The sequence below is a fragment of the Camelus bactrianus genome, chromosome 13 (genome assembly GCF_048773025.1).
Source record: "Camelus bactrianus isolate YW-2024 breed Bactrian camel chromosome 13, ASM4877302v1, whole genome shotgun sequence".
In the NCBI taxonomy this organism is placed as follows: domain Eukaryota; kingdom Metazoa; phylum Chordata; class Mammalia; order Artiodactyla; family Camelidae; genus Camelus; species Camelus bactrianus.
This window is the reverse complement of record NC_133551.1, coordinates 31,970,355-31,985,478: the sequence shown is the minus strand read 5'-3', so window position 1 is coordinate 31,985,478 and position 15,124 is coordinate 31,970,355. Positions and strand designations below refer to the sequence as shown.

Sequence of the window (15,124 nt, the reverse complement as noted above, 5' to 3'; positions counted from 1 at the left end):
TTTTATAGATGGGGGAATTGAGGCACAGGGTGGTTAAATACTGTAACCAGGGTCACACAGCTGGTAAGTGGAAAGGGCAGGATTCAGACTCAAATTGTCTGGCTGCGGAGGTCATGCATGTAACCAGCCACCTCACTGTGTCTTGCACATAGCAGCATTCAGACCACAAAGCCAAAAGGGTTCCAGATGAGGCAACGACCAGAGTGGTCAGGGAGAGTTTCAGAGCAAGGATTTGATAAATAGAGAGGAGCACATTCCAAACCTCCCCACTTCCACTATGAACACCTCAGGACAGTCTTTTGTTTTGGTTTCTCTGGCTTTCAGCTCAATATATACCTTAAAAATAGGAGAGCATTGGAAGAACAAAAATATTAGGCAAGAATGTGCATGGTGCTTGCATGTGGACACTGAGGAGACCTGTTTAACCAAAGTGAGGCCATCACTTAGAGATGTAGCAAGAATAGAACCAAATCACAATCACTCCAAGTGCCAGGCTAAGAATTCAAGGCTGTATCCTCTTGCAGCAGTGCTTCTCGCATGCTGACATTCACTGAAATCACCAGGGGTCTTGTTAAATGCAGATCCAGATTCCATAGGTCTGAGGTGGGCCCAAGGGTCTGCATTTGTAGTGCGCTTCAGGTGATCCTGATGTGGCTGGTCTCAAGACCACACTTGGGATAGCAAGACTCTAGGCAGCAGCAGAAAACCATTGTTGGAGCAGGGGGTATGGATGGGGAGATAGGGGAGTGAAGGACAGAAATTTGCCCATGGCACTTCCTCCAAGTTGCCGCCAACAATTTTAAAGACTTATAGGTGTACGATGTTGTATTTAATTTAATTTATAGAGCCTTTCTCAATATGCCCAACCCCTCCTTTCAGATGCCAGGATGTCTTGTCTTAAGAAGTGTTTTAAACCACTCTTTTCCTTTCTCTTGTACAGAGCAAGGCAAAAGAACTGCCTCTTTCCGCTGTACGTTTTATGGAAGAATTGGGTGAATGTGCCCTTGGAAAGATCTATAAGGGCCACCTCTACCTCCCAGGCATGGACCATGCTCAGTTAGTTGCTATAAAGACCTTGAAAGACTATAACAACCCCCAGCAATGGACAGAATTTCAGCAGGAAGCCTCTCTGATGGCTGAACTACACCACCCCAATATTGTCTGCCTTCTAGGGGCCGTCACCCAGGAACAGCCTGTGTGTATGCTTTTTGAGTATATGAATCAGGGAGATCTGCATGAGTTCCTCATCATGCGGTCCCCACACTCAGATGTTGGCTGTAGCAGTGATGAAGACGGGACTGTAAAATCCAGCCTGGATCACGGAGATTTTCTACACATTGCAATTCAGATTGCAGCCGGCATGGAGTACCTGTCTAGTCACTTCTTTGTCCATAAGGACCTTGCAGCTCGCAATATTTTAATCGGAGAGCAACTTCACGTAAAGATTTCAGACCTTGGGCTTTCCAGAGAAATATACTCCGCTGATTACTACAGGGTACAGAGTAAGTCTTTGCTGCCCATTCGTTGGATGCCCCCTGAAGCCATTATGTATGGCAAATTCTCTTCCGATTCAGATATCTGGTCTTTTGGGGTTGTCTTGTGGGAGATTTTCAGTTTTGGACTCCAGCCATACTATGGATTTAGTAACCAGGAAGTGATCGAAATGGTGAGAAAACGACAGCTGTTACCATGCTCTGAAGACTGCCCACCCAGAATGTACAGCCTCATGACGGAGTGTTGGAATGAGATTCCTTCCAGGAGACCAAGATTTAAAGATATTCACGTCCGGCTTCGGTCCTGGGAGGGGCTCTCAAGTCACACCAGCTCAACTACTCCTTCGGGCGGAAATGCCACCACGCAGACGACCTCCCTTAGTGCCAGCCCAGTGAGTAATCTCAGTAACCCCAGGTATCCCAATTATATGTTCCCGAGCCAGGGTATTACACCACAGGGCCAGATTGCTGGTTTCATCAGCCCACCGATACCTCAGAACCAGCGGTTCATCCCCATCAATGGATACCCAATACCTCCTGGATACGCAGCATTTCCAGCTGCCCACTATCAGCCACCAGGTCCTCCCAGAGTGATCCAGCACTGCCCACCTCCCAAGAGTCGGTCCCCGAGCAGTGCCAGTGGGTCAACTAGTACTGGTCATGTGACCAGCTTGCCTTCATCAGGATCCAATCAGGAAGCAAATATTCCCTTACTCCCACACATGTCGATTCCAAATCATCCCAGTGGAATGGGTATCACCGTTTTTGGCAACAAATCTCAAAAACCCTACAAAATAGACTCAAAGCAACCATCTTTGCTAGGAGACTCCAACATTCATGGACACACCGAATCAATGATTTCTGCAGATCTGTAAAATGCACACAACTTTTGTAAATGTGGTATACAGGAAAAACTAGAAAGTCGTAGAAAAGATTTATATTCAAATGTTTTTATTAAAGTAAGGTTCTCATTTAGCAGACATTGCAACAAGTATCTTCTGTGAAGTTTAACTGTGTCTTACCAAGCAGGGCAGACACCAGCCAGAAAAAAAACACACTGTGGGATTAATACTCCATCAGGGTGTATGCCATGGCGTTGGGATTGGTACATCTGGTTTCAAGTACTGAAAACTGCAAACCAGTGAAGAGGAAAAGAACCTTATGATTAAGCATGAAACCAAAAAGGAAAGTTAAACAGTGCTTTGTGTATTCACCTTTGGTCGCCATGACTGGTCGTGCCCCAAAATGTATATACCGTAGCATTTGTCTACCTGCTGCCTTTTCTTCAGGACAGATGTTCAGGAATTATGTTGACTCAATTTAGACTCTATGCGTGTTTGTATGGAAGTGATGTTCAGAATCAATGAGGACACTTTAGGCCAAATTTAAAATCCCAGATGGAAACGAGCCATAAGACAAATGTAAGTTTCCCTGAAGCCTTCTACTCAGTGGGGCTTCTTTGGGAAGGTGCAGAGTGTGCCTCTCTGTGAATCTCCTCTGCTGATCATGAAGGCCTTTTCCACAGTGTGTTTACACAAGCCCTTGAAATCACATAGGACATAGATCATAAGAAGGCTAGATGTGGATGCTAAAATTGATCGTTGGTTGATAGTTCACTTTGTTGCATTAGAAATGAGGAACCAAAGGCAGCACAGTCAGGAAAATGGCCCCTTGGCCTAGATCAGCATCCGTGGGAAAGGAACAAGGGTTCCCATGGGGACAGCCTCACAGGAGCGTCCCTGGACCAATCATATTGAAGCATAGCGGCGTGGCTATAGACCAGCCCATCAGTGCTTGCATGCTCCTGCTTATGAGTTGTCCAAGGTATTGGAGTGCTCACCATCACTGGACTCTGGGGAAGCAGGAAGCTCTGTGACAGCAGTATCTAGTTAATCTAAAGTTTCTCTCACTTTTTTTTTCCTGATCTGGAAATGTTCACAGATTTTATTCCAGCACCAAGAGTTATGACAATTTATTCATAGAGTTACTTGGAATCCGAAGACTATGAATTCTATTTTGCAAAATATTTCAGCATTAAAAAAGAAAACAAGTACTGAGTTCTCACTTCAAAGAGTACTATGAGCTGAATTTTTTAAGCTGGTATACAGGAGCAACATGATCATTTTCACCTTAGAGGAAGGTATCAAATGTGCATCTCATGTCTTACCTGTTAGCTGTCTTTTGCCAAGTTTAGAATTCTTAGGGGTTTCAAGTTCTGTATAGGAAGGAATGTTATGATTGATTTTTCTCTTGTTAAAAAACAGCGCTCCTTTCTTCTAAGAACAATGTCTCAAAGTCTCAATTTTTTTATTTTACAGCTAAAGAGACTTTATAAAGAGACTTACAGGATATAAAGTAATTCCCGGAAATGATACTTGATGAGGAGAATGTAAGAGAATTAGAAGCACGTTGACGTTTCAATTTTGTTTTAAAAAAAATTCAAAAATGGATGAGAAATCAAGGAAATATGTTTACCAAAATGTGTGGCAGTTTTCCCAAATACTGAATCTTCAAACAACAAACATGGACTTATAGGTACTGTGAACTCAAAGAATTGGCTATATTCAGATTTATTGGAAGATAAATTAAGGCTTTTGGGGGGCATACATAAGCTGATTCAGAAGTTACATTTCTTAACTTTAGGTAGAGGAGAATATTTGTATCCTTTTGTTGCTATGCAACTGTTTAATGATGAAGATTCAAACCACAATTTTGTATATCATACGACAATCAATTGTTTTCCAAGAATATTTATTATTTTAAGTAAACACAATTTCAGTGAATCTGAGTTTTTCTAGGAGTCCCTTAAAGGGAAATTAGCATTCCATGAGCCAGTAAAATATCTTCTCTGGAAAAACATTACTATGGTTAAAAAATAATTCCAGTTAGTTTTTTTTTATAAAGAATTATAACATTTATTTTGAACATTTTATAATTACTGAAGTCATTAAAGTTAGCAAGCGAAATTTCAAAACCACTTGTAATAATGTATTTTATAAAGCACTGTGATACTATATAACACAGTCCCTTTTGTATTAAAATAGTATTTTTTTCACAGACTGAAAAATATCTTTTGCTTTGTTGACAGTGTTTTGTAAGATGACTTTATTTTCAGATCTTTTCCCTTTTTTGCACAAAACTATGTTTATGGTTTGTATCACAGAAGTGAAAATATATCTCTGCATTTTTATATTGGGTCTGGTTCCTTGTTTCCTTTGTTTTTAACTCGATATAGATTTTCTTCAAATATATAATGGCAATATTCAGCGACCTCGCCCTATCACACCTTTCCTTATTTTCACTGCATGCATTTAATCACTGTATTACATAATGTTTGATTTGTTATTATGGGCATTTCAAATAGACAAGCATGGGATTGTAATGACAAGAAGCCTATTTTATATTGAGGTTATATGCATTTGTATTTCACACACCAGAGATGATATTAAACACTGATTAGTTTATGCTGCTGTTTATTAAAAATGTTTACCATACAATATTATTTCCTGAACATTGCTATCATGGAGGTATTTGGGAATCTTAATATTATTTCTCCTAATGTTTGACATTTCATAGAAAGCTGAATCATGATTCCTATTTACTGCTATTTCTTTGAAATGATTTTCTGTAAGTAGGCTTTTAAAATAGACATGGGCATTCTTTTGCTAGTGACTAGGTAGAAGGGAGAATCTCAATGAGTTTATGACCACATATTACCCACCTATATATGGCAAGATTTTAATTTTTAAGATCAAAATAATATATTGAATAATTACAATCAAACAGAATGTCAAAGTTGGGTTTGACTGTTGGATCTTTTTCTGCCTTGCTGTTTCCGTGTGAACTTCAGACATCAACAGTCATCTTAGCAATCTGAAGAAGGAAAAGCTGTGTACATCTTATACTGATAAAATAAACGTGGCCATTTGATTGTCACAGCTTATCTTTATGACCTTATTTGCCCCAAAGAAAGAGCTCCCCATGTGGCGATGAAGACACACTGTCAAGGAAAATGAGTATCATTATGAAAGTTCAAAGAACTTGTCCATTTCTGCTGTTTAATACGGAAGAGAACACAATAAAACCTTCAGGGCCTCATCCATCTGTCTTAGGTACAGCTCTTGTCACCACCTCAGCGATCAAACTCAATAGAGCAATCACTTCACATGGCAATGCGATCGGTGTCAGGTTGGGTTTCTCCCTCTCACTTGAATTCCTCTGTCTGCCCTTAACTCCCATTTCCTTTCTGTGTCTCCAGGCTCTTCCTTCCCACCATCCCCAGTTCCTTCAACTCTGTGATCCAGGCCTTACCCTTAATTCCCTCATCACCAACATCTGCAAGCTCCCAGCACCATCTCAGATAACGCCTCCTATAAATCACTGAATACTGATTAAAGAGGGTCTCGATTATCTACATACCTTCAAAGATGATCTATCCCGGTAGTTCTCAAAGTGTGGTCCTCAGACCAGCAGATTTGGAACTTGTTAGAAATGCAGATTCTCAGGCCCCGCTTCAAAACATGGAATCAGAAATTCTGGGGTGGCATCCAGCAACTTGTGCTTTCACAAGCCCTTCTATAGTGTCAAGATAGAGAATTGCAGAACCAGCCTAACTGAAAGGCCTGGGTGTGGGAGGTGGGAAGGATGGTCATTACATCCTCAATAATGGACATATAAACATTTAATAACATTTCAGCTGCTTTAATCTCTTTAAAGTTACTCAAGTTTTACTTTATCAAAAATTCAGCCCTAAAAATTTTTGCATTGATCATCTGACAATTGGGCTTTTTTTTTTTTTTTGTAGTTATTCACTTGGATAGAAAGGTACCTAGACTTTCACAAGAATATACTCCTTGTCTAGTTCACTCAAGCCCACATACTTGGATAGGGACCAAAAGCTTTTTCTTTTCTACACACAAACTCAAAAGAGTTCGGTATCTTAGTGTACCTTTCTTTGACTCCTTGCGCTGATGATTAACACAACTAAAAGAACTCTCCTCTGATTCGCAACTTGACAAAGCTGAGGTCACAGATAGGCTGGTCTTTCTTGGGAGGAGGGAAGGCCCAGCTCCCAGTAAGCATCAAGCAGGAGCAGCTGCAGAGGCTCCGGGCCTCCCCTGAGCTTCCTGTGACAACCCGACCCAGTTGGCTGATGCAGTCACCTGTGGCTTGTTCCACTGTGTTCCTTTGCCAGCTGCAGTCCATCATTCCCCCGCTACCCCGGGCTGGCGGTGAACTCCTCGCTCAGGCTAGCTCCCCACCGCCTTCAGAGGGCAGCAAGCTCTGGGGGAGGACAGCAGTGGGGAACTGAGGGAGGTGCTAGAGGTGAAGCTTATACTCCGCTTAATTTACAGAGCATTTTTTTTCAACCAATAGTTCAAACGTGAAGGAGGAAATGCTCTATTAGAGGAGCAGAAGGAGTGAGGGCACACACACATAAGAGGAATTTTTGCAGCCAAAATATGGCTGCACCTGAAGTTTGTTACCATAAATGCCAAGAGCATTAGGATGCTGTTAACTCAGAGGAAGGAGCGCCTTACAAACCATCAAAGCACTCAAGGTCAGTGTAATCCTCTGGGAAATTAGGCTGGGAAGGCTTAAAAACATGGAGACAAACAGGGAGAAGGTCTGTTGACATATTTACGACTAGTTGAATTCTAGGCACCTATGAACCATTCACACGAGGACTAGAACTTTCGCTGACCAGCCCTAATGTGAGGCCGATCCTTAGCCACGTGACCAGGTTAGTAGCTATTCTTATCCAAGAATGATTAAATAAGGAGAAAGACTCCTCATTAAGATCACAGAGAGTATTCCTGTATTTACACTTTTTAAAAGGTCAGTATCTCAAAAGGTCAACCTGATGAAATAAAGATAATTCAGGGGATAGTCAATTTGAAGGACAGTGACTCTAAGTATCCATATTCAGGGACCTCTGTTCCTTTTTTTATTTGTTTTGGTTTTGGTGGGGAGGGGTGACGTAATTAGGTTTTTTTTTTTTTAATGGAGATGCTGGGGATTGAACCCAGGACCTCATGCATGCTAGGCATGCATTCTACCACTGAGCTATACCCTCCCCCACCCCCCCACACACACACACTTAGCAGTCACAGATGCACTTAGATATTATGAAATGCAGTATCTGTCAATGATTCATGTTCCCATGTTGGAAACAAAGTGAAAGGAGATGGGATTCTCCTGTAACACTTCAGCGCATGTAAAGTACCAAGCAGGCACTGCATTCCTTCATCATAGGCAGCCCTAAAATCCTCTCCTGGTGTAATTCTGAGCATTATGTTTCATAACTTTGATTATGAGGTTTGAGCACCAGCCTGCCATGAAAAACAAATTCAGTTCCTTTAAACACCAACCTCCAAACACAAGTAAACAGTTGTTACCAAGTTGCCTATACAACTCCCACCCTGAAAAGGTCCTTGATGCTCAAGCTAGGGTGAACAATGGCACCAGTTGGCCAAGGATTATGCCAGTTTTAGCACTGAAAGTCCTTTTCCCCAGGAAATTCTCCCACCCCAGGCAAAGCTGGACTCTTGGTCACTCTAGCTAAAGCAGAGAAGGTGGAAGAAAAGTCAGCATGTATTGATTCTGAGCTCCCCTCTGTTAGGTAGATGCAAATACAGATGTAACAGTGATCAAGGGCTCCCTGCATCTTAGGTCTCTGACAGGGAGAAACCAAATTATTTTGCAGTTAACACAAATCTGAAATTTGGGGCAGCCTGCAACTTCAACTTTACAAAGGGGAACCAAGCATTTCTTTGAGCCTAGGCTTTGAGAAGCTAAAATCAAATTTTTAAATGAAAAATTTCAGGAATTCAAGTCACTGAACTATGCTGCCCACCTCTTTCTTCCTGTTTGATCTTTGAAGATTAGCGTTCAGTATTTTTCATGATATTTATATTGAGGAAGGAATATAAGATTATTAAAAGCAGAGAAACTCAATATTGGGAAAGCACATCAAAAGGTCTTCAAGACAAAGAAGGGATCATATGATTTGAAACCAGAGTTACTAGAAGCATGTGTGCTACACTTCATTTTCTAGTTAACAGCGTAACATATGTCAAAATATGATTTAAAACACTTCTCACAGCTGAGCTGACATTTGGCGCTCCTCAGCCTTCTTTTGCTCTTGAGGATGGGGGTTCAAATCCAAATGAGGTTAACACTTTGTACTGGTACATAGTCCTGGTGGGTGAGGAAAACAGTCTTTTCATTTAAGTAAAATGAAAACATCTGTTCCAGTCCTGAGGGAAAGAACTGTTTTTAAAAAGAGGGGGTGGGGAGGCTTGGTTGTGAAACCTAGAGATGGCCTCAGTAACTTAGCAAATATGAAATAATCAGGCTCTGAGGGGCCTTGCTCACCTAGAATGATGCAAATTTGGGCATGACCCTTGGTTGACTTCATTTTTCAGGGTGCCATACCCATGTTATCCCTGAACCCTGTCTAAAGACGTATATTTATGCCTATAAACTGGTCCCAAGTTCTTTTCATACTAAATCAGGTAAGCCCAGCTGAGTTAGTGACTGACCTTTTTTGCCACATAACTTGTCTTGGTCAGTGGCTGTACACTCTGGGTAAGAAGTTGTTTAAGTTAGCTATTGCTGCATAACAAAATACCACAAACTTAGTATCTTAAAACAATATCCAATTTTTAGCCCACAGCTCTCTTTTAGCCCAGCAGATCTGGGCCCAGCATGACTGAATTCTCTGCTCAGGGTCTCACAAGTATTGGCCACATTGTGTTCTGATTTGGAGTTCAGGTCCTCTTCCAACTTCATGTATTTGTGGCACAATTCAGTTGCTTGTGATTATAGGATTGAGGCTCTCTCTTGCTGGCCAGCAGCCGGCAGCCACTCAGCTCCTACAGGCTGCCCATATTCCTTGCTACATGGCCCCTTCCATTTTCAAAAGTGTCCACAGATGATCTCCCTCACATGGAATCCCTCTCACACTATCAACTACTCACTTCTGGAAAAGCCCAGTCCCATTTAAGGCTCACCAGATTAGGTCAAGCTCCCTTTCTTAAAGTCAATTATGCCATATAAGTCAACTTAATCAGAGGAGGATACGAGTGTTTTCTCCTTCCCAGAACCCGTTGCCTTCAAGATTTCGCATAGCCGGCCTCTTCTCATCTTTCATGTTACACAAGCCTTCCCTGACTACCATTTTTAACCCTTAAATACCTCCTCCACTCTCTATCACATTACTGTTTTATTGTCTATATAGCACTTATGATCTGAAATTATGGTTTTTGTTTTATATACTTGTTTTGGTTTTGTATACTTGTTTATTGAATACGAGAGCCAAAAAGGCAGTCACTTCAACAGAATCGTTCCACATGGTAAGTGGTAAATAAATATTTGTGAATAAAATAATTGAACTGATGTTCTGTTTCCATAAAATCAGTAAACAAATAGTAAATAATTAAAAAAAAAGAACAGTCTGAACAAGGATGACAGTTTCTGTAGTTGACACTGGCAGATGAATGCCTTTAACAGCTCACAGTTTGCTGGAGAAAACAACAGACAATTGTGATACAGCATGATAAATGCTAAGAAGGAGGTAAATATAGGGTTCTCCAGGATTACAAAAGAGAAGCCTAAACTTAAGGGATCCCCTAAGGAATCATAGGCAAAGGTAAATATGAACGATGAGTAAAGGAAAAAGGAGGGGAAGGATGGAAGGAACGTGGTAAATGTTTAGATAGAAGAAACAGCAGGTGCAAAACTGTGCTAGAGATGAGAATCTGAGAAACTTTAAGTAGTTCCCTGGTGTGGAGAATTCTCTCAGGGTAACTATAGGATTCGATAAGATAATAATGTATGTGAACGTACTGTGAACGCTAACGTGCCATATAAGTTATTATAAATAAGTTCAGACCTATACTACTAGTCACTTTTTGCTTAATAATTTCTGATATTCAAAGAAAAAGAAAGGATTATTTCACAGAGGAACTTCCAAAGAAGGCTTCTCTGACTTACAGATTTACACGCTCAATCCTCTGACTTTACCCCCACCCTCTACTCTAACTGGGGAGAGCCCAAAATTGGTGAACCGAGCAGGCGCGGGGTAGGGGGAGGGAAGGGGAAAGGTTGCCTTAACAACGGATCTCATTGGCCCTTCAAATTGAAACTGTTGGACGATTGGCTGCGGAGATTTCCAGAGGCCGCCGCAAGTCGCTGATTGGATGAGGCGTGACCACGCTCCTACCTCTTTCTCTTTAGTCGCACAGGGTCCTGTTGCTCGGCAACCGATTTGCGTCCTCCAGCTGAGCGGGCGCTTGGTTAGTTACACCTGTGAAGCGGAGCCAACGACTGGCTACAGCAGCCCTACGCTTACACCTCCCACGCCCACCTCACGTGCAAACAACGTGTGGTCCCAGGTGCTCATTCCAAGTTTGCCTTCAGCCTGGGCTGCGGGCTGGCATTGCGGCGAAACACTGCTGTCGAGAAAGCGCCTAAGTTTTCCTTCTGAAGTCCTCCTTTAGAAGACTTAGTGGAGAAAAGAAAGTCACTGTTATACGCCCAATTTAGAGCCACTTACCTTGGGAGCACACAGCGTTCTGAGGCTCGAGAAAGCAAGTAACTTGTCAGTTAACTAGGTGTGGGAAGGGGACCCTTAACTTCAGACACTGCCTCAGAGTGAAGCCGGGGAGTGCAGGGGCAAGTGCCAGACCGTTTGTTGCCCTGTCATGCTCAGCAGAGCTTACTACTTGCTGCAAAGAGACTTCCGAGAGTTGAAAAAGAACAATTATGAGGTGAGTACTGGAGACCTGGAGGGTGTGTTTCATTGGGGTACGAATTTTTAAAACCAGTTTGATCTGTGTCTGTTCTATAAGGCATAATTTACTTAAACCTAATTTGCCACTACAGAATTGTTGTCTAAAGAACCTTTTTCACTATAACATATTTCATAGTAATAACAATTATTAGTACTTTATAATAACAGTTAACAGTATTGAGCACATTGTGCTGAGTAATTTATGTGCGTTTAAACCCTGAATATCGGGGTCTATCAGGTAGTAAGTGACTAGTACGTGAAGGGTTGCACTCCTTAATTACAATACTATAAAATAAGTAGGTAGTGTTTTGTTTTACCTACCGAAGCCTAAGCCTCAGAAAGACTTAGTAAGTATTTGGCCCCGGGATTCCATCACAGGATTTTCTGACTCCAAAAATCCCTTGCTTTCTAAAGTCTCGGGTTCTGCTACTTCCTGTCTAATGCACTTTTTGTGAACTCCTGTGACACATAATGCATAAATGCCTTTCACTTATAAAAGACAGAGGCTTTGCCCCAAATGCCACCAATGAGGTTATCAATGAGGTTATCCACGGGTGCTGTTTCATCACATATGATACGAAGAATTTAAAAATGGAAGGGGGGAGGGAGTAATTAAGAGAAAGAATAGAAAACTGTGTATAGAAGGAGGGTATAGCATGCCTAGCAACACCTGCTTCAGGTGTATTCAATGGCATTACTGCCATGGAGGTATTGCCTTAACAGGAGGTGTTAGGAATAGACATCCCAGAGGCATGGAAGTAGCATTTGATATTGTTTTTTCTCCACCTGAACTTTGAGGTTCTCTCTTGAAAGAAAATTTGATGAAGGAAGAAATGATATGTAAATATAGAAAATGTAGATAATAGAGATATAATGTTCATCCAGACAAGTGCTTAATGTACCTAATAACTATGTGCGTGCTCAGAAGTGTTTATTGACTATATTTAAGTGTATTCCTCAGTGTAACCAATAAGGCTTTCTATGAAATACAGTCTTGTTCCTCTGTTGGAATATCTCAAGAGTAGGAAAATTTTATTTATATATATGAGCCTAATTTTGGAGTTGTGTTTTCTTAATGCATATTTTCTTCATGCCTTGTATAGCATTCATATAGTTTTTTTTTTAAAGCTTTGAAGAAATGTGTACTTTCCAACTATTTCCTTCTTTTCGAATTTGAATCTTAAATTGTCTGTCAACTAACATATGCCACACATTCCAGCCTTGACCTTCTTGTCCCTCTGGTGATTTCCACACTAATGATTTATTTTAAATGTACTATTGCGTGTGTTTTCTGGAATCTACCTTAACTTCTGTGTAACAAGACAACTTATAACATCTCAAATCAAAAAATAAATAAATTTATCAGGAAAAGAAAATGTAGAGCTTTTGGAATTCATTGTAATCTAAAGCCTGATTTTCAAAGCTGCAATAAATATTTAATCTTTTCTTCCACTTTAATTTTTCTTAAAGGGTATCACTGCCTTTCCTATAAGTGAAGATATGATGGAATGGGAAGCTGATATTGAAGGTCTACAGAATACAATTTGGCATGGTTTGTGCTTTCAAAACCAATTTACTTTTTAAAAAAGTCTTTATATTATTAGACTGATTTCTTTAAAGTTGCATTGTATAAATTTTCTAGAATTCCAAAAGTATTCACATGTTATTTTTGCACTGTATGGCTTAATTTTTTTGCTATTTGTCAACATGGATAGAAGTTTCAGGTTTGAAGTTTTCTTTATGCCAGATCTTAATGTTATCATGTTTTTAAGAGGCAGACACAGGAAAGCCAATCAACTGAGAATATCATCTAACAGTCTTCCATGAAATCAGATAATAGCTATTAAAATGTCTACTGGCATAAAAACCCCACAATTATCTCTCTTCTTTTCCTCTACAATTTTCCCACAAATTTCCATAAATCAAACTCTCAAAGACTGGGCCACTATAAACCTTAATGCCCATGCACTCTCATAGTTGTGGATTAACAAGATGTATTTGTTGAGTGAGGTAGTGGGGGAAAACATGTAAGTGGATAATTACAATAAAATATAGCATGTGCTATTATGGATTTTGAATGGAATGCTGAGGAGGCAGTGATTAGTTAATTTTGCTTTGGAGAGTCGGGTTTGGCATCTCAAGGAAGTGACATTTGAGTTGAGTCCTGAAGAATGCGTGAGAGTTTGCCAGGTTTAGAAGAAGGAGAAGGAAATTCAGGCAGAGCAAACAGCCTGGCAAAAGCCTATATACAAAAGAGGGTTCTGCAGCAGGGAGTTCAGTAAATATGAGAGACACAGTGAAGGGGGCAGGTGTTGGGGGACCATCAGTGGGTGGGAGGGACTGGTGAGAACGCGACTTGGGATTAGATTGTTAGGAGTCTGTTACACCATCTGAAGGAGTCTATGCACCCTGTAATCCAATTTACTTGTTAATAAAACTCTAGGGACCTTGGGGAGGCTAAACTGTAGGAAGAAACCTCTGCTAATCAGGTTAACCAGTAGAACATGACACTTGAGTAAAAATGCTTATTTCTGTATTGTAGGTTCATTCTTCCAATTGGTGATACATTTTACACTGGCGTACAATTTTGTCCCTCCAGTTGTGAAATTTAAAACAATTCCTTTTCATCCAAATGGTAAGGAACAAATGAAATTTTTATCATCAAGATCTCTGTCCCTATTAACCTTGTTTTTTATTAGTGTTTAATATTATCTTTTAACATTTTGTTATAATCACTTAATCATTTTGTTATGATTATAAAAATAAGCATGCTTATTGGGGAAAATATTAAAAGGCAAAAAAAATTATCACCTGAATCCTAATTCAGAGAGATACTATTCTCAACATTTAACCAAATTTATTTCCTTTCTATGTATGCATTTTTCCGTACTATTTTTTCAATAGTTGAAGTATTACACGTAAAGTTTTATATCTTTTTAATTTAAAATGACATGTTTATTTCTGCAGTATTAAACAGCCTTCAAAAGATAATTTTTTATGACCAAATGATAAACTTAACCATTTCTATATTGTTCAATATTTTAGTTGGATCTGTTTTTTTATTATAAAAATGATTCACTGACAAATTAAAATTTTAGAAATAAATAAGATAGATTGTTACTTAAGTTATATGCAAAGTAAATTCCTGATCAATTACAAATTTAAAAATTTTTAATTTCTTCTAAAAAGAAGAAAATCTAATAGAATTTTTTATGGGCTTGGTGAGGAAGGTTTTTCTAAAAACAACAAAACCTAGAAACCATGAGAAAAGCATGACACAAACTATATAAACTTAAAAACTTTTCTACAGTTAACAACATTATAAACAGAAAATACACTGACTTCTGCAAATGGAGGGAAAATATTTGCAATGCATAAAATAGAATATTTATAATATGTAAAGACCACTTGTGAATCAGTAAGAAAAAATATGAAGCAGTAGAAAAATGGGTAGAGATTATAAACAAACACTGGATGGCAAAAACATGGTGAAAATAAACATAAAAAGATGTTCAACCTCACTAGTAAAATAAATGTTAAAGATAACATACAATTTTAGTAGGGATGGGTAAACAAGGGTTCTCTGACATAATTAAGAGCTTAGTGCAAACTTTTGGGGAAGTTTGACAACAGTTCTAATCAGATACAAAATGCAAATAGCTCTAAATCCTTATAATACCATGTTTATGAATTATTCTGTAGAAATACTAACACAAGTATGCAAGAATATGTTATCTTTTCATTGAAGCATAGATGATTTACAATGTTATGTTAGTTTCAGGTGTGCAGCAATCTGATTCAGAAGTTTTGTAGATTATGCTCCATTACAAGGTAT

General features: G+C 39.6%; 2 protein-coding genes across 7 annotated transcripts in view; both read left to right on the top strand.

The window, feature by feature from the left end:
* Nucleotides 1-4,683, top strand: part of ROR1 (receptor tyrosine kinase like orphan receptor 1) — a 388,040-nt gene extending 383,357 nt beyond the window's left edge. The window contains exons 9-10 of one of the 2 annotated variants that reach the window (XM_074376341.1): nt 941-1,885; nt 3,812-4,683. In XM_074376341.1, the coding sequence (XP_074232442.1) occupies nt 941-1,885; nt 3,812-3,847 (981 nt within the window). In that variant the 3' untranslated portion in view covers nt 3,848-4,683. Of the gene's footprint in view, nt 1-940 lie in introns of both variants that reach the window. The other variant, XM_074376340.1, reaches the window with a different exon arrangement.
* Nucleotides 4,684-10,183: 5,500 nt separating this feature from the next.
* UBE2U (ubiquitin conjugating enzyme E2 U) overlaps nt 10,184-15,124 on the top strand; it is a 50,783-nt gene continuing 45,842 nt past the window's right edge. For 2 of the 5 annotated variants that reach the window (XM_074376338.1, XM_074376339.1), the window contains exons 1-4: nt 11,189-11,266; nt 12,760-12,817; nt 13,832-13,924; nt 15,065-15,120. Coding sequence is in view for 1 of the 5 variants with exons in the window: in XM_010949633.3 (XP_010947935.2) it covers nt 11,201-11,266; nt 12,760-12,841; nt 13,832-13,924 (241 nt within the window). In the remaining 4 variants the exon portion in view is untranslated. Of the gene's footprint in view, nt 11,267-12,759; nt 12,842-13,831; nt 13,925-15,064; nt 15,121-15,124 lie in introns of those variants that run through there. The other 3 variants (XM_010949633.3, XM_074376337.1, XM_074376336.1) reach the window with 3 other exon arrangements.